Below are 25,807 nucleotides of genomic sequence, written 5' to 3'. Positions count from 1 at the left end.
AATAGAAATTCATAGTTATAAAAAACTATGAATTTATAAAATTTTCACTTGCTAAAAATGATTATTGGACATGGAAATAAGATAAAAATATGTTCTGATTTTTGGTTTTAGATGGCCAGTAACCCATGTGCCAGGTAGCATTCTATGCCAACCTTGAATGCCAGCAGCAAGTCACTGGACAGTAAACTCTTCCAAGATCATAACTTGGCTGTTGGAGTAACTTGGAAAAGAGGAAAAAAGAATTGAAACCATGGCAAAAGTAAATAGAGCTCGGTCTACCTCCCCTCCAGATGGAGGCTGGGGCTGGATGATTGTGGCTGGCTGTTTCTTTGTTACCATCTGCACTCGGGCAGTCACCAGGTATGTGGGATTTTCTTCTTGATTTATTAAACTGACCTGGCTTGTTTTTTCTTCTAAGTCTGTTTCATTCCATTTCTGAACCCATCATTGTGAAAATATGTGTGGACTGCTCAGATGTCTTTTACTTTGCAAGGAATGTGATTTTCTGATACTTAAAAGTCCTAGATAGTGGTGTCTTCTATCCATCTGATACTTAAACCTGAAGTGTTAGGACATTTTTAGACTCAATATTGTGGCTATTGAAGCCATTTGTTTTCATAAGAAGCTCCAGAAGATGTGGAAGTATGTGATACATATTTCATTTCACTCTTCATCTTCCATTCATCATTAATATGAAATGTTTAAAGCCCATCATATATGAAATAACATGGGTAGTGTACTGATTTGTTCATTAGAGGAAGGAATGGATGCATGATATTTTCATAATGAAATCACTTTTCTAGGGGTTTTAATGAGTTGCTAAATACACACCTGAGAAGGTAATTAAGCATAATCTGACATAGCTCCAGAGATGGGTAAGATGATTTCTGAAAGTCCATTTTTTTTAGAATTTTTCTTATCTATCATCTTAATAATAAATCTTAATTAAGATAAGTCTTAAACATTAAGATTTTATGGTAGAAACAGAGCTAACTGGATGTGTGATTCATAATTCATAAATTAAAAAGAAAACACTATGGGCAAACTAATGGCAAGAGGTCATAGTGATTGGCTTCAGTGACCTCACCCACAGTCACCTGCTTCAGCTGAGGCACTGCAGAACACCCCAGAGCCTCTCTTGGGCAGAGTCCTGCCCGTGGCTTCAGCAACCTCACCCAGTATCAAATACTCTAGCTGAGGAACTGCAAAGCACTCCAGAGCCTCTCCTGGGGGTGCAGGGTCCCACCCATGGCCCTAGTGACTCGGCCTAAAGTTGCACACTCCACTTGAGAAGCTGCAAAACACCCCAAGACCTCTTGAGAGTCCAAGATCTTGCCCACAACCCTAGCAACCCCACCTAGTGTCACTTACTCTAGCAGAGGAGCAAGAGAATGCCCCTGAACTTCTCCTGAGAGTTTAAGGTCCTGGCTGCAGCCCCAGTGAGCCCCACCTCAGGGTTGGCCACTACACCTGAGGAGCTAAAGAGCACTGTAGTGCTTCTCCCCAGGGTCTGCAATCCTGCCCATTTCCCCAGTAACCCCACTTACTCCAGTGGAGGGGCATCATATTGCCACAGCACCTCTCTGAGAACACTGAAGTTCCAACTGCAACCCCAGCAACCCAATCCAGGGTCACCCACTTCAACTGCAGAGTCCTTGAGTGCACCAGCACCTCTCCCAGGGGCTCAAGGTTTCAACTGAAGCCTCAGCAACCCTTCCCAGTGTCACTAACTGCAGCAAGGAGCAGCTGAGCACCTCAGTACCTAGGACACTGAGGCACTCTTGCAGACAACTTCAACACTGAATACTGATAAAGAAATCACATGAAGACTATGATACTGCACTCACCCATAACCAAGCCTAAAACAGCCTATCCAACTGACACTATAGAACACATCTACAGGAAAGTGTCTCCCTTCAAGACATACTTCAGAAAATTAGAAGAAGTGACTGTTTTTCCAGATGCCCAGACATCAACGTAGGGATATTAGAAGCATTAAAAAAGAAGGAAATATGACAGCCTCAAAGGAATACAATAATTCTCTGCACCAGACCCTGAAAGAAAAGGAAATCTATGAAATGTTTGAAAATGGACTCAAAATAATGATCTTAAGGAAACTCAGTGATATGCAAGAGAATACAAATAGACAATTCAGCAAAATCAGGAAAACACTTCATGATCTGAATGAGAATTTCAATAAAGAGATATAAAAAAGAATGAAGCAGAAATCTTGGAACTGAAGAATTCATTGAATGAAATAAAAAGAACACAACTGAGAGCTTAAGCAACAGGCAAGATCAAGCAGAAGGAAGAATTTCTCAAGAAGACAGATATTTTGAAATAACCCAGTTGTACAAAAAGAAAGAAAAATGAATAAAAAAGAATAAAGAAAGCCTACAATATTTATGAGATAACTTTAATTTTACAGGCATGTACATTATGGGTATTCCAGAAGGGGAAGAGAAGGAAAAAGGCATTGAAAACCTATTTAATAAAATAGTAGATGAAAACTTCCCAAGTTTTGTGAGAGATATTGACTTGTAGGTCCAAGAGTGTCAAAGATCCCCAAACAGGTTTACCTCCAAAATTCTTCTCTGAGGCATGTAGGCAAACTGTCAAAAGTCAAAGACAATTAGAGAATCTATAAAGGAAGCTCTATCAGATTAACAGCAGATTTTTTCAGCAGAAATCTTACAAGCCAGGAAAGAGTGGAATGTTATATCCAAAGTGCTGAAAGAAAAAAAAATAACAGCCAAGAATACTATACCCAGCAAAGTTATCCTTCAGAAATGAAGGAGAAATAGTGTTGTTCCAGACAAACAAAAACTGAGGGAATTTATTACCATTAGACCAGCCCTACCAGTAATCCTTAAGGGAGTCCTACATCTGGAAGCAAAGGGAAAATGACTACCATCATGAAAACACATGAAAGAATAAAACTCACTGGTAAAGCAGATTTGCAAATGAGACAGAGAAAGAAATTATGTCTTTTCCTTACAGAAAACCACCAAACTGCAAGGACAAATTATAGAAGAAATAAACAAAGGATATACAAACCAACCGTAAAACAATTAACAAAATGTCAGGAGGAAGGCCACACCTTTCAATAACAACCTTGTATGTAAATGGAATAAATTATTCATTTAAAAGATATAGACTGATTCAATGAACTAAAAACCAAAGCCAAAGTAAATGATGGCTACAAGAAACTCACTTCATCTGTAAAGACACACATAGACTAAAAGTGAAGGGATGAAAAAAGATATTCCACACAAATGGAAACTAAAAACAAGCAGGAACTATACTTATATTGGATAAAACAGACTTTAAACCAAAAACTATAAAAAGAGACAAAGAAGGTGACAAAGAAGGTCATTATATAGTGATTAAGGTATCAATTCAGCAACAGGATATAATAATTATAAATACACATGCACCCAACATCAGAACACCCAGATATATAAAGCAAATATTATTGGACCTAAAGGAAGAGATAGACCCCAATGCAATAATAGTTGGGGATTTTTACCCCTCTCTCAGCATTGACAGATCATCTAGACACAAAATCAACAAAAACAAAAATTGGATTTGAAATGTATTATAGACCAAATAGGCCTGACAGACATTTATAGAACATTTCAAGAATACACATTCTTCTCATCAGCACATGGAACATTCCCCAGGGTAGAGTATATGTTAAGCCAAAAATCAAGTCTCAACAAATTTTAAAAAAGCAAAATCATATCAAGTATCTTTTAAGGCTGCAACAGAATAAAACTGGAAATCAATAACAAGAGAAACTTTGGAAAATGTATGAATAGATGGAAATTAAACAACATTCTCCTGAACCAATGGGTCAAACAAGAAATTCAGGAGGAAATCAAAATATTCCTTAAAACAAAAGAAAATAGAAGCACAACATACCAAAACCTATGGAATACTGAAAAAGCAGTGCTAAGAATGAAACTTACAACAATAAGTGCTTACATTAAAAAATTAGAAAGATTTCAAATAAAAAACCTAATGTTGCATCTCAAGGAACTAGAAAAGCAAGAACAATCCAATCCTAAAATTAGGAAATGGAAAGAAATAATAAATATCAGAGCAGAACTAAATGAAGTAGAAGCCACAAAATGATACAGAAGATTGAGAAAACCAAAAGTTGAGTTTTTTGAAAAGATAAACAAAATTGACAAACCATTAGCTAGAATAATTAAGAAAAAAAGAGAGACCTAAATAAATAAAATCATAAATGAAAAAAGAAACATTAAATCTGACATCACAGAAACACAAGGCATCATTAGAGACTATTATGAACAAGTATATGCTAAAAAATTGGAAAACCTAGAGGAAATGGATAAATTTCTGGACACATACAACCTACCAAGACTGAACCAAGACAAGAGAGAAATCCTTAACAGACCACTAACAAGTAACGAGATTGAATCAGTAATCAGCATCTTCACAAGAAGCAAAAGTCTAGGACCAGATAGCTTCACTGCTACAGTCTACCAAACTTTTAAAGAAGAATGAATACCAATTTTTTCTCAAACTTTTTCAAAATATTGAAGTAAAGGGAGTTCTTCTAAACTCATTCTATGAGGCGAGCATCACCCAATTCAGACAAGGACACAACAAATAAAACTATAGGCCAATGTCCCTGATGAACATAGATGCAAAAATTCTCAACAAAATACTAGTAAACAGAATTCAATAGCACATTAAAAACATTATACACCATGATCAAGTGATTTATCCAGAGATGCAAGGACAGTTCAACATATGCAAATCAATACACCACATCAATTAGCAAAATGAGGGATAAAAACCATATGATCATCTGAATAGGTGCAGAGAAAGTATTTGATAAAATTCATCATTCCTTCATGATCAAAACGCTCAACTAAGTATATATTGAATGAAAGTATCTCAACACAATAAAGGCCATATATGACAAACCCACAGCTAACATCATACTGAATGGGGAAAAGTTGTAAGCTTTTTCTCTAAGAATAGGAACAAGACAAGGATGCCTACTCTTCCCACTCTTATTGAATATAGTACTGGAAGTCCTAGCCAGAGCAATTAGGCAAGAGAAAAAAAAAAAAAAAGGACATTTGAATTGGAAAAGAAGAAGGCAAGTTGTCTCTGTTTGCAGATTACATAATCTTATATATAAAAAACCTAGACTCCACCATAAAATAGTCAGAACTGATAAACAAGTTTAGTAAAGTTGCAGGATACAAAATCATCATACAAAAATCAGTAGCATTTGTATACATCAACAACAAGCTAGCTGAAAAAAAAATTAAGAAAGCAACATTATTTACAATAGCTACCAAAAATCAAAATATCTAGGAATAAATTTAACCAAGTTGCTGAAAGATCTAGCATGCTCATTTCTCCCTCTCTTTTCTCTAAGGGCATAGTGTTGCATATGCTTAAATTCGATGTGTTTACATTGAGACTCATTCATGTAATTCATATTTGGAATAATACATACTTGAAATCTGCATGTGCTAGCTCTTTCCTCTGCAGGTGCTTTCCTTCAAGTAGAACGCTTTGTTTCTCTTCTGTGGCAACACAGCCTTGACAGTACAAGGATGTAATTTGCACTAATAACTTTATTTGGTGGTATCATCAATAAAGACATGGATATCCTGCCCATAAAAAATATATAATACAGGACAGAAGAAGGATGTTTGTCTTTGCTACAGTAAGGGTTAGTTGATTACATGTTATAATAAACTGTAGATTTGTTAGTCTGTAGATTGATGTTAAGTCTGATTTTTCTCCCATGTATATTATGGATCTTGTGTTCTGGATGTGAGAAGGTTGTGGAGTTAAAAGTTGAGACTTCTTGATAAAGTTATGTTCTTGTGGAGTTGTCCATAGTGCTTCTGGTAGAGATACTAAGATACTTCTCTCAATCACATTGCCTCATGTGAACCTTGTGATTTAGGCAGAAGAGGCGTGTTCACCCCCATTAGATTTAGGATACTAATGTTAAGAAAGGGTAAGTGTCTTGCCTACATTTTTTGGCTAGTAGGACAGAGCTGGACTGGAATCCTAATCTTTTCTTACTTCACATCTTGCTTGTTTGTCACTGCACACACACTCATAATCCACTCTCTTGAATCCTCCCTCCCATACACAGAAACCACTATTGCTCTTTCCAACACACAATTAAATAACTTCCTATCCTGTTATTTCTCATACATATATCACGCTTCTACCTGCCCCTCCATACTCACAAATGCCCCACACAAACACACAGATGCAAACACACACAAACACACAAATGCAAACTCTGCACCTTATCCTCTAGAACAACCATAGTGTTACAAGACACAGGTTTTTAAAAAGTTGCCTTGGTTATGGGAAGCATTGTCTTAAGATGAGCTACCTCCATATCCATGAGGCTGTCATGTCAGTGATAAATCATGGTGCCAAGGGGAGAGTTGTCTTTGAATTTCTCTTACAGAGGCCCTCTATCCTCTCTGTCCTGTTGGTAACTGACCATGGTGATGTTACCCCCAACTTGTACAAACAACTGCATGTCAAGGCATATAGATTCTTTGAATGCATATTCTTTTCATTTACATTAATGGGATCATACTAAACATACTTTTTTGAGCCCCTCTCCCCCACACACTTAATAATATCTCTTGGAAATCAGCAAATATAGCTTCTTAAAATTCCACCATATGGACGTATCCATAATTAGCACATTTTTATTGATGGACATATTTACTGTTTGCCCATTTTTGTTGTTACAAACAATGCTAGTGTTATGACTCAGGCCATTTAAAATCTTTTTTTTTTTTTGGTCTTGCCTTGTGCTTGATGATGCTGACTTCCACACAAAAATTTACAAAGAGCTTAAAGCTGTACAGGCTATTAAAGTGGTCATTATTATGTACTTACTCCCTGTGTTTGTTAATGTATATTGATTACTTATTTTATTTTGAGACATTTTATTACCAAATACGTTATCTATGTTAAGAATCATATTTCGTGTGCAATAGCATGACATTCTATTCATAAATTGACCACTTGATTTGGGTTGGTACTTGAAAAGCAACATACAATTTTAAGTGTGCAAAACTAACCCTCCACCTCCACCACCCCCTACTCCACCAGTCTGAGGCCTGTGAGACTTTCTCTAAGACTTCTGGGTCAACATGAACTTAATTTCAATAAATGTCTAGAGTCCTTTGGAATCGTAGAGCTCTTTTGAGCTCTTTTAACATTAGTTGAATTCCTGTAAATAACTGCTAACTTTAGCTGAGCACTTGCTTTGTGCTTGTGGGCATTCTTTCAGGCATTTTTCATTGACTAGATCATTTAATCTTCATAACACACAGAGAGTGAATAACTTGTCCGTGGTCCATGGTTAGTAAGTGGCAGTACTTTTAACCACTAGGCTACACTGCCCAGTGGATTAACTCCTGCATTGATTTAGTGGATAATTTCATCAACCAGAGAAAAATCTTTACCAAGTGCCAGATGTTGTCAGCACCCAGCTGTACAGGAACCAGAGAAAAAATTTACAGCAGAGTGGCAAGATTGAGACAGCAAGCATGTTGGCCCCTTGTGAGAAAGTATCTTTGAGAATGTCATTTCATAACAGATGACACTTGGGTTATATCTTGTTTCCACATTCTTATGAACAGAGCCTATCAAACCCTGAGGGCTATTAGGAATTGTTTACTGCTGCATCATCATTCGGCCCATTCTGACTGATATAGTCATGCTTACTAAAATGTTTATTTTATAGATGGCAAAACCGAGACCCTGAGAGATTAAGAACCTTTGTCAAAAACTCTCAGTTACCCGGTGTGAGAATCAGGGATTAGAATCTTGCTCTCCTGACCTCTGTAATTGAACAAATATCACATAGAACAACAAAAATAACAAAAGTAATCTCCAGAGTGAGAGTTGCACGTGTTCCCAATAAAATTTGATTTCTTTAAGATTGTACTTGTGTTTAGAAGGCATGAATCATCAAACTTTACCATTTGAAAAGTTCTGTGGTTCTTTTCCCTTTTGAGAACAGATAAGTGATGCAATAATCTTCCCATACTTCATGAAAGTCACAAACATTCACAAGTATGTATGTGGTTATTAAAAATTTTACCTCTGGCAAGGCTCCTCACATGTTTAGACAAGAATCTCAGGTGTAGGTTTTGATCTTCACATACCTAAAGTCTGACTGATATGACCAGTCAAGTCAGTTAAGAAAAGCAGCAAGCAGAAAAGAAAACAACAAAGCAAGATTAAAAAGAAAAGTCCCAAGAGACAAACATAGTCACACAAATATGACGTTCCCCCAAAATGATCTGGTAAAGAGAAAAGAAGAGATTATGATTTCTAATTCCCAAATATTTTATCATCATCTGGGACCCTTTTCTCTCTGATAGCCTGTGTTCTTACATCTCCAGCTTTTTTTCTCTCAGCCTATCACATACTCACATTCTTCATGTCCCTAGTTTACCTCACCTAGCCACATGTCCTTATGTAGCTGCCATCCAGTCTTCTTCATCCCTTTCTCATTTACAGTTCTTGAAGTTGTTACTCAACCATTTTCACTTCCTTATCCTCCAGTCACTTCCTCTACCAACTGTAACCCTTCCTCCCTTCACTCCTCCTTTCCTTCCTTCCTTCTTTCCTTCCATCTTTTCTTTCCTTCTTCCTTCCTTGAACAATATTTATGAGCACCCAGTACATGACAGATACTGTACTGGATATTTGGGATTCAGAGTGAGATAAGACAAACATGGTCTTTGTTGTCACAGAGCAACAGGTTCATGGAAAATACAAATAAATACATACAGTGTAGTAAATGTCTAGCATGTGGTGGAAACACATCAAAGAAGTATCAAGCCCAAACTTAGACATAGTTAGGGGCAGTCAGAGAAGACTTCCTGGAGGAGTGGATTATTATTTTGAGACTAAAAGAATGAGAGAGGCTGGGAGCAACTCCTAGAAAAGAAAAAAATGTCAGGCTCAGAGGTGTGAGAAAGCATGAATGGCATGTTGAAAGAAGTAGAAGTCAAGTATGGCTGCAGTGAAGAACCCAACAGATGGACAGAAAGTAGAGACACTAAGAAGGGCCAGCTTATGCAGAGTCTCACATATTGGGTTAGAAAGTTTGAAGCATCAGGATCTGATTTGTGTTCTGGTAAGGTCCCTTCGACCACTGAGTGTAGAATGTACTGAAGGCAACCTAGTGTGCATTCTACATCAGTTAGGAGGGTTCTGGCTAAGGGGGTGGAGATATGTATATGAATTTGAGAGATATGTATGAGGTAGAATGAGAAGAACTTGGCAATTTATTAGGTCAATGGTTTTCAACCAGGCTGATTTTGGTCTCCAGGGGACATTTAGCAATGTCTGGAGATGTTTTGGGTAGGGGCCAGGGATGCTGCTAAACTTTCTACAATACACAGGACAACCTCCCTCAACAAAGAATTATCAAAATAGTGCTCAATAGTGCTCAGAATGTCACTAGTGCTCCCACTGAGAAATCCTGCGCTAAGGATAACTAAACTATTTTGATAATGAAGCTATATCCAATAAATCATTACTCACTTAAATTGAAGGCCTAATGGTTAAGAGAAAATAATAGACTTTTTAGTACTAGACTAGCAATCTTTACGATGTTAAGAAACATCATAAGGTGGTGGTTGTTGTTGCACTGAATAAAAATAAGTTTAAGACTGTTGTAGTTGATTCATGCTTTTTAAAAAGTTCTGCAATATTTTCATTCAATTTAAATTCACACAATCAGCTACAGTATTGTTGCGTATGACTATGTTTCAGTACTCCAAGCTCTGATTAATTATTAACCTAATACATCAGACCTACTGCAGCATGTTGTCTGGCTTCTTAGATCACTGGGTGAAGAAGGAGTACTTTTTACATCCCTTTGACATAGGTAATTACACACAGCGCTCAGTATGTGGAACAAAAATGGGACTGTGGTGAACACAGAGATGTGCCACTCAGACGGCTCAGGGGCAGGGTGTGCAGTCAGCAGGCAGCCTGAGGCCGGCAGTGTTCTCAGGGTCTCCCTCACCTGCAGAGAGCTGTCTCTCTCAAGAGCACACCCTTCCAGGAGGTGCCCATGTCCAAGGACTGCCTGGGCAAGGTGCACAAAGGCTTGGCTATTTCACTTGGGACTGGTTGAGAATTTGTCAGGCCTGCATCACAGTTTGACCTCTCTCTCTGCCAAATCCTGTGTCCTTCCCCTTCCTTCCGCAAGTGTCAATCCCTTCTCTATAAGCTGCACGTCAAACTCCATCCCAGCATTTGCTGGAACTTAGAATTTAGCTCCCTATACTGTTCCCTTTTCTCTTTCCTATCACTAAGACCAACACCATAATTGCAGGGCCCAGTGCAAAGTGAAAATGTAGGTCCCCTTGTTCAAAAAGCAGGAAAAAAAAGTACTGTTAAAAATACAAAATAGAAAGCTTTTTCCTTTCTTCAGTGGTCTCTAATTTTTCATGGTGTTTTGAACTTGCTATTTAGTGTTCTAAGTAAAGAAAAATGGGAATGTTGAATTATTAGCATGAATTTACAGTTCATCTTCGTGTTATGCAATGCCAGTTTTAAATGCAAATATGAGAATTGAACTCGAATGTGGAATCACTGAAGTTACACAACTCATATTTTGCACTTTGTAGATGCATATGCATTTCATTTTTACCAGAACAGTGGGAAACTTGCACAAAGCTAACTCAACTGTTTTTATTTGACTTCTTGATACTTGCACATCCTATCAACATTCTCTTATCTTCAGCTTACTGATGAGTAAGGAAGGACTGAATGGGAAAGGAAATATGGATAGTCCTATCTCTCCCTTTCCTTCTGTGTCCTTCTCAGCATAACAGGTTGGCTAATACAAGGACATAACATGAATAGGAAAGAATGTGATAGGAATCCTTAGTCCTTTGTGACTCTTAGAACACCACAGCCTTCTTTCTGCATTTGAGTCAGGTTTTGGTTCAAAAGGAAGGAGTGGCCTTTTTGAGAACTGTTACACACTGCTTTATCCCTACCACCACACCAGCTCAGTCGTAGATGTAACAGTTACCTTATACTCAACTCCCTAGAATAGTGGGTCCACCAGAATTCTGTGCTCATGGGACATCTCTAATGCTACATGCAAATGGGGCAACAAAAAAACTGCATACACACGTGTTGCGCTCACATGCAGCCTCCATTGTTCCATTGGATGTCACTTACAAAATACAAATTCAGAGATAAAACTATTAAGAATATTAAGTCAGTGACAGCCGAGCATTAAGTCAAATTTCATGCTTCTGAGTGCCAGGCTCTATGCCTAAAGCTGGCCTGCCTAACACAACTGTCCTGATTAGACCTGGTTCTCTGCCTTCTTCTCCAAGCTCTCTACCACCTACTTTCACACCTAGCAGCAACTGGAGAGGAGAGGGAGAGTGAAAATAACGGCTTACTATGGGCTACTGAAGCACGATGAGTTGGAATTTAGCCCTGTTCAAAGAAATTGATAACGTCTTATCTCATCCCCAAACCACAAACCCCGATTTCTTCCCCTGCTATCACTGAGCTCTAAAAGCTTCCTAACCTGAATTGGGACAGCATGCTAATCTGTATGAGCCTCCTTCCAAGTTGTACCATGATACAAACTATTGTTTCTGCTTCACTTATGTCTTTTTCCCTAAGTAATTAACTATTTTTCTTCATAAATATTTCCCTCTCTTTCTCTTTTTCTCTGCACATGCAAACACCCACGCCCACCCACCTAACCCCACTCCCACACATTTCTGATTATATAAGAAGCCACATTCATTGTAAAATAATTCAAAATGCAGAACAAAGACAAAAATGGTCATTTATAATCTCACCATTCACATACAATGATTGGGAACATTTTGGCATATATGCTTTCAAGCTTTTTTATTTACATAAATTATGTTTTTACAAAAATAAATCATACTATATGAAATATTTCATAACTTACTTTTTTACTTAACCTTATAGCATGAATTTATTTCCAAATCAGTAAACACAGATCAACATCATTTTTTTTGTTTTACATTTTTGCTTATTTCAACATTATTATTTTTAATAGTTAATAATATTATATTTTATTGATAGGCTGTAATTTATTTAACCAGCCCTTCACTGATGAACGGTTAAGTTGGTTTCAATATTTAGCTATTATAGTTTCCCAGACTATGTCCATTTATGTATATCTATTAGTATTATCATCTGATTATTACCTTTGTGTAAATCCTAGAGTATAACTCTTCATTGTCAAATTTTACCTTGTAAAACAATCTCTTGGAAGTTACACATGTTAGCAAAATATTAAGATAAGTAAGAATTCATGTTCTTGACCTTCTATCTTTTCCATAATATCTTCCCTAGAGCTGTGAACTTTACATTTACTTCACCTCAGCAGATTCTCTGGTGACTGCACACTTCTTTTCTCCGGAATGGCCCAAATGGTCAGCTTCTGATTTCACATGTATTATGATCCAGCAATTAAAACTCTTGGAGAGTAGAACAGCTGATTGAACCAAAACTTTTAAGTTCTGGTTCAAATACATGTTCCTTTACTTTTTGTATAAAATGCCCTGCATTGTATTTTTCAGATGTATCTCAGTTTTTTTTGTGGAGTTCCAGACATACTTTGCTCAGGATTATGCACAAACAGCATGGATCCATTCCATTGTAGATTGTGTGACCATGCTCTGTGGTGAGTATCACTTACCAGGATAGACAATTCCTGGCTACTATTTAACTGTACCTGAAAATGACCTTCCACTGACTCTGATTACCAGTTTTTCTAAGTAGAAGGGCTATGTTAAAAATCGGCTAAGACTATATAAAAAGAAAAGATCAATCCTACCTTTAGCCAAACCCAACCAGACTTACTCTTAGAATTAATGGTCTTGGCTGATGTCAGATGGAACAGGTAGTTAATACACTCAAAAAAACACATAACATTTGTCTCTTCCGTATAGAGTTAGGATGCTGAGGATTGTAGAATTCATCCTGATTTTGGAAGCAGTTTACCGTACATTATCTGCTTGGCTTCTCTCTTCCAGATACTATGGCCTCCTTGTTCTCTAGTCATGTAAACAGTCACTGGATAGCATTATGACCCATTTCTATATGATCTCCCTAAATGAGGGCCAGCAGTGTTGCATCCCATCTCAAGTCTTAGTTTGCATTCTGTTCCCTCATGGATTTCATCTTTTTTCATGCATAAGTCTTCATGCTTACAGATGTATTGGGGAAGGATAGGGTTGTGTAATCATGAGCTAAACATACTCACTATGGCTCTAACTTCAGTCAAGAAACCCCAAATACATAGGGTATATAGGGTATTCTAGAAATTCATGGAAACCACATTCCACCTATATGATAGAGGATGACAAACTTTGAGATTTTTCTTTTCATAAATTTCAACCCGAAGTCATTAAGTTGGTGTTTTAGAGAGTTTCTGAGATTGGCTCAAATCAAAATGCTCTGTTTGCAGACTAGACCCACTTAATTTTTTCATTTGGCTGAGTTCTGAGTATTTTAGAAAACTTTTGTCTCTTTGGGCCATGTCTCAGTTAAAAAAAAAAGGGAAATACTGTATTATTCAGTAACTCATAATAAACTTCATCTGATTTCATTCGAATGTACTCACTCATTTATTTTTAGAAAAAATGTACATACTCAAGAATCAGTTGAATTGTGCTGAAATGTATTTCCTTGGTTGGGAGGAATTTGAGAGCAATTCTAGGACTAAAAGCAGGTTTCTCGAGAAAGCTAAGTTGACTCAACTGATAAGAGGGTGTTAAGGGATCAAAAATCATGTTTGGGTTCTGTAGTCTGTCTTTTCTTTTTAACCAGTAAAACAATCACTTGATTTTCAAGGACATATTATTAGCCACAGCCTTTGGATCAGCACACCAAGAGGCCCTGTTTGTCTTTCTCAGAGGATACAATGACTCACTTCCCTCACTGTTATCCTTTGGAGAATATTTATAATCACCCCAAAAGGAGCAAATGATCTTAGGTGACCAATAGGATGACAATGACTGTGTGAAGCTTTGAGCAGGGTCTTGTCAGAAGCCGTATGTTTAAATTCCATAAAAGAACATGAGGCCCGTTATACCCAATTACAATATACACCTGCTCACATGGTAATATAACTTAGAACATTAGAATTCAGAATATGGAGAAGAGGCTGCAGAATCACATCTGGGACACACACTGGGAACAGAACTGCCCTATGAATACAGAAGTGAACATTTTTTATTGAGTTTGGTGTAAATTTTGTCACTTTCCAGCAACCATAGTAGCAGCATCCTTGAGAATTAGATATATTTTCAGATTTTCTCATCCCTATTCTCCAGAGGTTAAATATACAGCCAGCCACTGTTTTAACTAGACAGGAGACATAGGGCTGATGTCTTATTCTATCATGTACATTTGAGTTGGCTCCCAATTTCAACCTGATCAATAGAAAATGATCATAATGAACAGATACGCAGAGAATCAGCTCTTCTTATCTTTTTGCTAAGAGTACTGGTGTCAGCGTGAATTATTCCTTTGAAAGGAATTCACATGTCTTTCTCACCTGTCACTCCTGCCATTAGTCTGGGAGACTCAAGGAATAACAGGGTGAAATAACCACACACTCTGTGTCAGGTGCCCTGAACTATACTTCTTGGTGACCTAGGGTATGACATATTCCCCTGAACTTCAGTTCCTCTTTGGCCTCTTACAGCTTTAATTAATAGTCTATAAGCCTTGAGGTCAACACAATTTTGATACACTGGTAAAGCACAAATAGAGTGATGCCAACCAAAGTGTCACCATGGATGCAAAAGATTTTTCTTAGATTTTTCTGGGCTTTGATTTCTCATCTACAGGGTGTCCTAAAACCCAAAGGCAGTGCCAGATTGGGGAACTTGTCTACGATCTCTCCCCCTGGTCTTATACTGCAGAGCACTGCTGGTCACACAGTGCTGCCCACTTTTTTCCTCCACCAATTAACAGTCATCATTATTGCTAATAGTGTATAAGCAATATTATATCAAGCATCCCTGTGCAAATGACATGCAGTTTAAATAAAGAGTTGATCTACTGTTTAAAAAACACCCTCTATTCTTGGGATTATGACTGTAACAGAATGAAGATAAGGAATGAGCACTAAAACTAAAGAGACTTGAATTCTGTTCTGGCTCTGCCACTTAATCTGTGTGTGACCATGGAGCAATCACTTCCTTTCTCTGGGCCTCAGTTTCTAAAGCCGTAGAGTTAGTGGGGTAGGCTCGATGCTTTAAAGGTTGATGATTCTCTGCTTTGTCCATACAACACCACAGCCTTTTCGCAGTGCCCTCGCGCCTTTCTGTTGAACCTATTTATTATTGTTTTTGAAGCTCCACTTGGGAGTGTTGTCAGTAATCATTTATCCTGTCAAGTGGGAATCATGCTGGGTGGCTTGCTTGCATCTACTGGTCTCATCCTGGGCTCATTTGCCACCAGTCTGAAGCATCTCTACCTCACTCTGGGAGTTTTTACAGGTAAGGGCACTTTGTATTACTTGCCTCACCCCATCTTATAGTCAGGGCTTGTCTCATTCCACTCCATTCAGGGGTTGCCAAGCACATCAACAGAGCAATGATTTATAAAATATTCATTTTGTTAGATGCATAATTTAGCTGATCCAGCTTTTGTCTACATACCCAGCAGTTAAACAGAACTGGAAATGTGTTTTCACTACCCTAATGAAAATGCATCACCACTTTAATTTGGCCATATGATAAAAGTAACCGCTGGCTTTCCCTTTGGCATTAGTATATGGCTGAGATTCTGTACTCAGAAGAAATGATATATTACCTAAGGTCACATAAATTTTCGGCAATGGTCATTCACTCAACATCTTTGCCAAGACGTTAAAATACTATCTATGGTCAACCTGAGTTGCCCCTGCTTTATTGAATATCATTGTCCAGTAAATGGGAGTTTACAATTTTAAAAAGAAAGCCCCTTGTGAATATTTTTATATTACCCATTCTCTCAATTCTATGTAAGTATCACTTTCACGAATCATAACCAATCCCATTGAAAGAGAAGCAACATATGTATATTCCATACACACTTAAGGGGACTGCATAGGATCAAGATGGCGTTGGTTGGTGGGACTGGAGTAGCAGTTTGCCATCCCTCAGAGGGGTGTGGAGAGTAGCGCCAACTCCTATCTGGGTACTGTGCTATTGGGGTAGCATGAATCAGGTCTATAAAGGATATAAACTCATAGTGAGGCTGTAATTCTCACTCTGTCAGCTAAAGAAGGTACATCCTCCCACCCCTATAACCCAAAGGGCCTGACTGCTATGGTAACCAGTGGTCCCAGTTTACCAGGAACTGTCCTGGTCTTAGCACTGAAAGACCCACATCTGGAAAGCCCTCAGTCCAGGCAACTCTGGGTCACTGGCCACCCTGCACTGCAGATGGAAATAGGAGCTGAAGCTTGTTTTTTTCCTTTTCTGACATTGCAGGTGCCATGAAATCCAGGCTGGAAGCCTTTCAGATTTTCTTGACTTAATGATTAATAGAAGGTGAAAATCTTTAAAAAGTTTTCTGAACCATCAACAATTTTCTGCCGAACTTAAAGGATATTTTCAGGTTGCTGTGTTCACATATAAAATTGGGATGATGTTTCCCAACTATGCAAAATTATTCTGGAACTTTCATGTATTCATATATACTGTTTCAATCCAAACTCCAGAGTCATACATATTATCAGTGTTGTGTCTTCACAGGCAGTTAAGAGTTGAGGCAATAAATCTGGATAATTTAAGTTTTAAAAAAAGGAAGGAGGGAGGAGTTTCTTTGATTGGTATTATCTGGATTTTTCTAGTTAATTCAATTAATGATTTTTAAGTTCATCATTTAATTTGGTTTAAGAAGTCATGTTTCCTTATGGGTGTTCTTCCTAAGAAGAAAGTCATAATATATTCTATATTTTCTCAATTGTTGATAACCGGCAAGAGAAGACTCATTTTCAACTTGGTGTAGAAAACAACTTTAAAAGAGTTTAACTAAAGGTCAGATTCTCTTTAATCCAAATAATTTTATTCTGAGATACTTTCTTCCATTAGCCATTCATGGTGTACCAGCACTCATGGAGTTCTCTTTATCCACAGGTCTTGGATTTGCACTTTGTTACTCTCCAGCTATTGCCATGGTTGGCAAGTATTTCAGCAGACGGAAAGCACTCGCTTATGGGATCGCCATGTCAGGAAGTGGCATTGGGACCTTCATCTTGGCTCCTGTGGTTCAGCTCCTTATTGAACAGTTTTCCTGGCGGGGAGCATTACTCATTCTTGGGGGCTTCGTTTTGAATCTCTGTGTTTGTGGTGCCTTGATGCGGCCAATTACTCTTAAAGAGGACCGTACAACTCCAGAGCAGAACCATGTCTGTAGAACTCAGAAAGAAGATTTTAAGCAAGTGTCTCCCTTTTCACCTTTGACCAAAGAATGGGTGCAGACCTGCCTTTGTTGCTCTTTGAAACAGGAATATAGTTTTTTACTGATGCCAGACTTTGTTATGTTAGCCATTTCTGTTCTGTTTATGGCTTACGGCTGCAGCCCTGTCTTTGTGTACTTGGTGCCTTATGCTTTGAGTGTTGGAGTGAGTCATCAGCAAGCTGCTTTTCTTATGTCCATACTTGGAGTGATGAACATTATTGGCAATATCACCTTTGGATGGCTAACTGACAGAAGGTAAAATTCATGAAACCGCAACTGGTTACCCATCAGGGAACTTTAAGCCTTGATCTTTCCCTCATCCCTTACTCTGTAGAATACCTAGGTCTGATATAATGACCTAATAATGTTAACAAGTCTTCAGTACCTAAAGGCAACTTCCTTACTGGTTCTTCTAGATCAGGGGTTGGCAAACTTTTTCTCTAAAGAGACAGATAGTAAACGTTTTCTGGCTTTGTGAGCTAGGCCATATGATCTTTATTGCAACTACCCAACTCTACTGCAATAGCAGCCAGAGACAATAGTGGCTATGTTCCAATAAGACTTTATTGATGTACACTGAGATTTGAATTTTTCTTATGATTTTTACATGTCACAAAATATCAGTCTTTTGATTTTTTTCCAACCACTTAAAAAATCAAAAGAGCATTCTTACTTCACAGGTAGTACAAAAACAGGTAATGGGCTGGATCTGGCCATAATTTGCTGACCTTTGTCCTAGATGGTTTAGGATGGTGTGTCTGTCTAAATCGCAGAAGCCTAGAATAACTACCAGTTCTGGTAACAGATTTAATTCCATTCCAAGTCAAGACAACTTCTGGCTGGGTGTTGTGGTTTTAGTTTCTTTTGAACCACCCCAGAGACTGGCTAGCAATGGAAAGAGGAGCAGAATCCAGTCTAGGCAGGAGGATCAGGTGCAATAACACATTATCTGTGGCAACATATTTATGCTTGACAGTGCAAATAGCAAAGACTTTCATTATAATGTAGCTTTAGAAACCAAAGTTGTAAGAAAAACTACCAAGTGTTTTGTTTTTTTTTTTTTTCCCCACAAATGCTCATCTATTTGAACTGAAGAGTGGAAGCTACTTGTATTCTCCTAAATGATGGTGAGCTAAATGATGATAGCTGTCATAGGAGAGCTATCATCACTTCTCACAAATCATGTCTTTGGAAATTAATCAGGATCCAACTGCTGATCCTGTAATTTAGGATTAATTAGGATAATTAATATTTAGAATTAATTTCACATTTTTAATGGCTAAGGAAGAAGGGGTAGAGCAAAGGGTATCTATCTTCAGAATCAAATAACTTGGTGAGAAGCAGCCTGGTGTAGGTCTGATGAGGGATCTCTAGTCTGAGACATACAAGATCTAAGTTCTTGTGCTGGCTCTGTCCCTTCTTAGCCCTGTGGCCTAGGGAAAATCACCTAACCCTCAGATGCTCAAGGATCTTTGTCTGTAAAAAGGACCAGTGCAATATTTGCCTGTTGACCTCATATCATTTTGTGAGGTTCAAGAGTCCATTGATAGAAAAACATTTGTAAAGCATAAGCTGCTTGTGCTGACATTACACAGTCTTTGAAATATTTGGTATGACAGATGGGTTTGGAGTTACAGAGGGAATATGTAATGGAAGTACCACTGGGGAATTCTTGAAATAAGACTTAGTCCTTGTATGACAACTTCATTATCTCTGGCAAATCATGTAATGTCTTCACATTCCAGTTTCTCCTTTGTATAACCACTGCGTTATTGAGCATCTGTGATATGACAGATACCAATGGATAGTACAACTGAAAGCATCTAATACAGTAGACTGCTAGAAAATATTAGTCTTCTGACACTTTACATGTTATTTCACAACTGTCTTTAGAGTAACCCTTCAAGATAGGTAACCTTCTCACGTTACAGCTAAAGAAATCGAGGCCATACTTAGTGACAAAACTAGTTTCAATCTTCTACCTTTCTCATTTTATTTATTTTTATTTTTATTTTTTTATTTTTTTATATATATATTTTTTACCTTTCTCATTTTAGAGCATATATTCTTCCTACCACACCATGCTTCCTGGGGAGATAAATTCTTGTGTTTGCATATACCAAAAGAAAGATAGGAAGAAAACATAGATAACACACAATGGGGAAGCCATCTGTATAAATAACTGCAATGCTTACTGCTGCATGGCCATGGTTCTAAAGCTCTTTTATAGAGCCTGTGCATCCTGCACTCACTCGTGTTCTTCAAATCCACAGGTGTCTGAAGAATTATCAGTATGTTTGCTACCTCTTGGCTGTGGGACTAGATGGGCTCTGCTATCTCTGCCTCCCAATACTTCAAAGTCTCCCACTGCTCGTGCCTTTCTCTTGTACCTTTGGCTACTTTGATGGTGCCTACGTCACCTTGATCCCAGTAGTGACCACAGAAATAGTGGGGACCACCTCTTTGTCATCAGCACTGGGTGTGGTGCACTTCCTCCATGCAGTGCCGTACTTGGTGAGCCCGCCTATAGCAGGTAAGTTTCCAGAGAGAACCCCCAACCACGTGTTCTCTTTGTCATGTTGATGTAAAAACAGTGAACCCACACACAAGAAGGGCTGACAACAGAGTTGGGGAAGAGTGAAAGAGAAAAGGGATGCAAGAGCTACTGAAAATATCACAGTCTCACCTACATCTTTGTTTTATAATATTCTTCCAACCAAGGGGGGAACTTACCTACCTGGAAAGAAAAAGTCCCAAATTAGGGTTTTGATTCCTGCCCATACTAATGATGAGGGCAATGGAATGAAGCAGTTGTTCAGAGTTATAATGAAGTACGGCACATTCAGAGGGAAGTCTGATGGGAGAACAAGACTCCAGCAGGGCGCCGTGTATGGTAAGACTGAAATGATAAGTGTGGAGTCATAGTAGAGTGTTTTGAATTCTAAGCAAAGACTGGGCTCTATAATTCTTCATAGATTATGGATAGTGTTAAAACTTTTGTGCAATATGATGAAGAATGTATTTTAAAATATGACCTAGCAATTTATCCAGCAATTTAGGGGAGAGGTAGTTAAGATTCCATTCTAATGATTCAGAAGCAAACTGATAAACACTTGAACTGCTGTATTTCTTGTATTTCTGCTGTAGCAGAAACAGAAATGAGCTCTGGGGGCAAGGAGGAAATTTTGGAAAAAAATGATCAACTGAATTTAGAATATGGGGGTGAAGGAGAGAAAGACGTCAAAGATGATTTAGAAAATAAAGTCATGGTTGAAAGGAATAAAGAAGTTGGAGAAAGTGGTTTTGCCTGAAAAATGGTGAATTTAATGTTTAGATATATTGAGATATCTGAAATATACAGGTGAAAATGCTAAATAGAGCTGTTTAAGGATGAAATCTGAGCTTTAGAGAGAGGCCAGATTTGGATATACAGATTTGGGAGTCATCAGATAAAACATTTAGAATGTTTAGTAAACTGTAAATGCTATAGAAATTTAAAGCATGATTAAACAGATAATATGGAAAATATTTATTGCATGCATTAAACAAGTAATTCAACAAATATTTACTGCTTTTGTAATCAGCATTGTGCTTGGCACTGGTGATACAGCAGCTGTCAGGTCAGAAACTGTTTTTCCTTCCTGGAGCTTGTGGTCTAGACTAGTGTCATTTGAATGAGGTCCTGGGACCACCTGCATCTGAATCCCCTAGGGCCCTTGTTAATATGCAGTTTCCTTGACCATCCCACCTATGATCTGAAACTTTGGGGGTGAGTTCAAGGAATCTACATTTTCAACCTGCACACTAAAGATTGAGAATAACTGGTTGAGATTATTACCTGTCTAAATTAAAACTGGGAGAGTGAACAAGGTCTCTGAAGACAGGCAAAAGAGAATGAGTCAAACTTAGGAGGAAAGGAATTTTTTGAAGAAGACAGGATCTCTGCTATTAGCTGCTCTTGTGAATAGACAATTTAGGGTTATTTCTAAAACCCAACAATTGGGGGTTAAAAAAAAAAAACATCAAACTAGGGGAACGAGTGGCTGTTTGACTGCTGCCAATGAAAATTCCTGGTCAGTTTAAATTCCTTAATATAGAACTATATGTTTAGTGCTTCATTTTGGAAAACTGCCCCTAAAATGTTTCCACATCCTCCGTAGCCACTTTTAGTGTTCATCAACCTTTAGGAACAGTGTAATTCTGTTAAAACTCACAGGACACAAATGAAATTTGGATTCCTGGGCCTTTTTTTCAGTCCATGCGCTTCATTTGGGAAATCAGACCTTATCCTCCTTACTGGGAATTAGAGGATTAGGATGTGGGTTCTTATTATAATACTTCTCTTATTTATTTACCTTTAAAATGACAACTCTTTACTCATCTCTTCTGTTTGGAGCTAAAGAAATGCACAAGTAAATCACACGATAACTAAAATATTTGACAGTAGCTTGAATTGCAGGAAGCTTTGTGGGGCTTATAACAATTTCTACAGGCCATTTTTGAGTAATGGGTTTGAAGTGGGTAAGAGGAAGAACAATATACTTCTCTGATGGATTTTCTTGGCTACAAGTAAAGTTTGAAGGACATTTTAAAAAAACTTTATGTTAATCAAAAGATAACTGCTTGCCAAGGTATAACTTTACCCCTCTGATTTTCTGATCATTGTGGCCCATATTTTGCATATCATATGTTCTGGTTTTGCTCAAAATTTAGAGCTGAGATACAGAATTGAGATTAATTTTAACAGGAGATTAAAAACAAAAATCTGTGCTTACAGAATCATGCCTTTACAAATGTTCATTGGCAACTTCTAAGATGGCCCAGTGATCAGATTTTTAAACTGGATGGGGTACAATGACTGAATCCAGTTGAAAATTTGGATCCTGCTTTGAAGCATGTTATGTTATTCAAGATAGTGTATGGGTACTGGGAATACTGTTAGCATTTTGCATAATTATATTCTCCTAACACCCTAGATAAATTATGCCAAGTTCAATAATTTGAATGATGCTATTTTTTATCTTTTCTACCAGATTTCATGGAGCTAATGGTTACCAATATTTATTGTGTGATTGCTAAGTATGTGACATTCTTCTAATTACTTTACATAATAACAACAGTCTACTTACTTTAGATTTTCCCTAGAAAATAGAATGTATTTTTCAGTTGCTATATGATATTTTTAGGTGATCTGCTTTTTGTCTCAAAATTTTAATGGTGATGCTAGCAATCTCTTGATATTATCCTTACAAATTATTAGATTTGACAGTGGTTAAATAATTGAACTTTCAGCTCAACAATGTAATTTTGCTGTTTGTTACAGGATGGCTGGTAGATACGACTGGCAACTACACTGCAGCATTCCTTCTCTCTGGATTTACAATGATATTTAGTTCTGTGTTGCTTGGCTTTGGTAGACTTTTAAAGAGGATGAAAAAAAACCAACTGCGGTTTCTTGCCAAAGAACCTGATCCCAAGCTGCAGCTATGGACCAATGGATCAGTGGCTTATTCTGTAGCAAGAGAATTAGATCAGAAAGATGGGTAACCTGTGGCTATAGCAGTGCCTGATTATAACACCACCTGACCAATAGCCTTGAGCCTGGAAATCTTCAGGGTTGAGAAAGAGGGACTACCAGATTGTTCATATCTCTGAAGCATCTTACTTTGGAAGAAGTATTGCCTTCCAAAGAAATTACCTTTATTGTTTTGTCAACACTTTTATAAGGGAAAATAGCAAATAATAAAGAAAGCTGGACTAGCCTAGGGTTTCCTGATTTGGGATTTGTACTCACAATTGAACTCATATTTTTGGGCAATGAGCATCATTCCATGGGGAATATAAGGACACAACTGATATAATTAGCTATAGCTAGGGGTAATTCAAGGCATCACCAAAGCAGATGACACTGGGCAGCAGTCTTATCATTCCAAAGTCTCTGCCTCTCCATTTTCCCTCCTCAGTTAGAAGGTGAACACTAATGTGTAGGTTTGCTTCCCTCATGCTGTTTGGGGAAGGGGGGTCACTTGGGTGTGGTGGTGGAGAGCAAAGATGCCAAACCTCGTTCATGGTGGAGTTTCTCATTAGGGTTTTAAACACGATTGCTAAAGAATACTTGAGATTCTTCAAAAGGCTGTGATTAATGTAGAAAGAGATTGTATTTCTTTCGTATTTTTCTCCTCTTGGTCTTCCAGCCAGCTCTTGCCTCTGTCAGTGGCTAGATACCACTTTGAGAATCCAAAGAATCATGGGATGCCATGGTTGGAACAGATTTTAAAGGGTGGCTGGTAAGATCTTCTATTTGAAATTGTCCACTGGAAACTGAAAGCTTTTTTCCTAAGACTGTGTCCCAGGGGCTCACCTCTGCTACTATCATATATATTACTTACTCCAAATTTAGCAGAACACACCAAGTCACAAGGGCAAACTCTCAATCTTACCTGAAATGTTAGCAACACCAAAACTTCCCATTTTTTTTTTTCTTCAGAAAAGCTCTTACTTAAACTGCAGACACATTCCCATTAGGAACAGAAAATTGTTGGCAGTATTCCTGTTAGGCAGGAATTCTTGAATCAGCAGGTCTCTGGTGAGAGTTTTCTTTGCAGATCAGACATTTATGTTCATCATTACCCAAAACAGGGCTTGGTGGGTTTTACCAGAAAAATATCCTAGAGATATTCTAAAGGTGAGATTGCTCTCTCCCTGTGTCAATTCTTGTTCCAATGTCCTCTTCATCTTTTTATGGATAATGACTAGAAACCTAATTCATTGGATTAGAATAGTTTACTCATTCCCATATGTTCCACCTTTCTATGGTTTGGGATAATTTCTGAGTCTTCAGGTTGAAGAGGGAGGGCCTGGAGAGAGAACAGAAAGGCCAGATCCCCCAGCTTGTCTCCAAACATTTAAAATCCACAGACTTGTAATCTTGCATCCCAAATCATGTCATACCTGTAAATAGGGGCAAGTTACACAATTAAAAGGAGTATTCTAATTATTCAAGAGTTTAAAATCCAAACCTCAAGGAAATATTTTGACTCTGAAGGTCATTTAATTCACTGTCCCCCAAGGAGCCTGACAGTTGTCCTGCTAGGGGTGCTGGGATAAAAAACACAGCAGTGAGAAAGATCCTAGGTTGACTGAGCATGCTCAGCAAGAGTCCTGTAACTGGATTATTTTATAAAATCATGTTAATACATTGTTTTCAGAATGAGATACTGACTTGATTTGATGAGAGAAAATGGTAATATTTCATAGTTGTTCTCCAAAGAGAAATTTGAATTTTATCTGTTACTTCTTTACTTGGCTTGAGAATTTAGTTTTTGAAGACACTTAATTTATCCTTTGCAATTAAAAAAAATTGAGGGGAAATATATGTAAAAAGTCAAAATTAAAATTAAGTTATACATGCTTGGACTAGCACTTTACCCTAAATGTTATTTCTTAAATCTTCATGTGTAAAGATTTTTTGAAATATTAATAGCTATAAATATTCTTATGCACATTTTTTCACAGTGATGATTACAGTAAAATTTTGTTTATGTGGTTCTCTATAATTTCTCTAAAGTGCTATAAGTATTTATGAAAATGAGGATAATTATCAGAGCTTTTAAAGATTTATATAAAAAATGTTTGGGATATTTTGACTTTATACATGCATTAATTTGTATGTTACTTTCCCTTTAGATCAGCATTTTTAGAAAACCAGTAAGAAAAATGTAGATCTTAGAGTCTACCATTTTGTCATCTACACATAATTTTACTATAAATGTTCCATGTGCGTGCACTGTTTGTTTCAAAACTGAGGAATTCATGGGAATGATGTATTTTGTGGAATCAAGAACAAAATTGTAGTGGGATGATTCTTCTACATCTTAATACTGTTGCAAGCTCTACTTTGGAATTGACTGAGTAGAAAAGCAGAAAAAATTATCTAACTTTTGTAGATACACTGTACCATTGAATCTTTTGTCCAGATTGTCATTTCACTAATAGATCAGATACTTAGGCTAATATTTTCTTATTCCAAAAGCAAAATAAAATGAATTTATAGTCATGTGTTTGAGTTTCCTTTGGACAAGGGGTTTGGATTGGATGGTCAGTGGGTCTGTGTGGGTCATGCTCACATGTAGTTGATATTTTAAGATGTGGTAAGTAACCAAATGATTTACAAAAACCAAAACCCTTTATTGAATACTTACAGTGTACTAGCTACTGTGCTGGGCACTTCCTATGCATTGTCTCATTCAATCCCCGTGATAACCTATGATATCATCATTTT

At 37.5% G+C, this 25,807-nt stretch overlaps 1 protein-coding gene across 1 annotated transcript; it reads left to right on the top strand.

The window, feature by feature from the left end:
- The first annotated feature begins 250 nt into the window (after positions 1-250).
- On the top strand, positions 251-23,073 carry SLC16A12 (solute carrier family 16 member 12). The gene is made up of 6 exons (XM_063101646.1): positions 251-360; positions 12,645-12,748; positions 15,432-15,575; positions 17,202-17,781; positions 19,800-20,059; positions 22,850-23,073. The coding sequence occupies exons 1-6, from the start codon at positions 251-253 to the stop codon at positions 23,071-23,073; spliced, it is 1,422 nt and encodes a 473-aa protein (XP_062957716.1).
- The last annotated feature ends 2,734 nt before the right edge of the window (positions 23,074-25,807 follow it).

This window comes from Cynocephalus volans, chromosome 7 (genome assembly GCF_027409185.1).
Source record: "Cynocephalus volans isolate mCynVol1 chromosome 7, mCynVol1.pri, whole genome shotgun sequence".
In the NCBI taxonomy this organism is placed as follows: domain Eukaryota; kingdom Metazoa; phylum Chordata; class Mammalia; order Dermoptera; family Cynocephalidae; genus Cynocephalus; species Cynocephalus volans.
The sequence above is the reverse complement of the archived record's forward strand: the minus strand, read 5'-3'. Positions and strand labels throughout refer to the sequence as shown.

What these genes read in the sequence shown, in the direction of transcription:
- SLC16A12 (XM_063101646.1), top strand. Translation starts at nt 251, where the DNA reads ATGGCAAAAGTAAATAGAGCTCGGTCTACCTCCCCTCCAGATGGAGGC. An exon ending in TGCACTCGGGCAGTCACCAG is followed by an intron (nt 361 to 12,644) that starts GTATGTGGGATT and finishes TGTATTTTTCAG; the next exon opens with ATGTATCTCAGTTTTTTTTG. An exon ending in GGTGAGCCCGCCTATAGCAG is followed by an intron (nt 20,060 to 22,849) that starts GTAAGTTTCCAG and finishes TGTTTGTTACAG; the next exon opens with GATGGCTGGTAGATACGACT.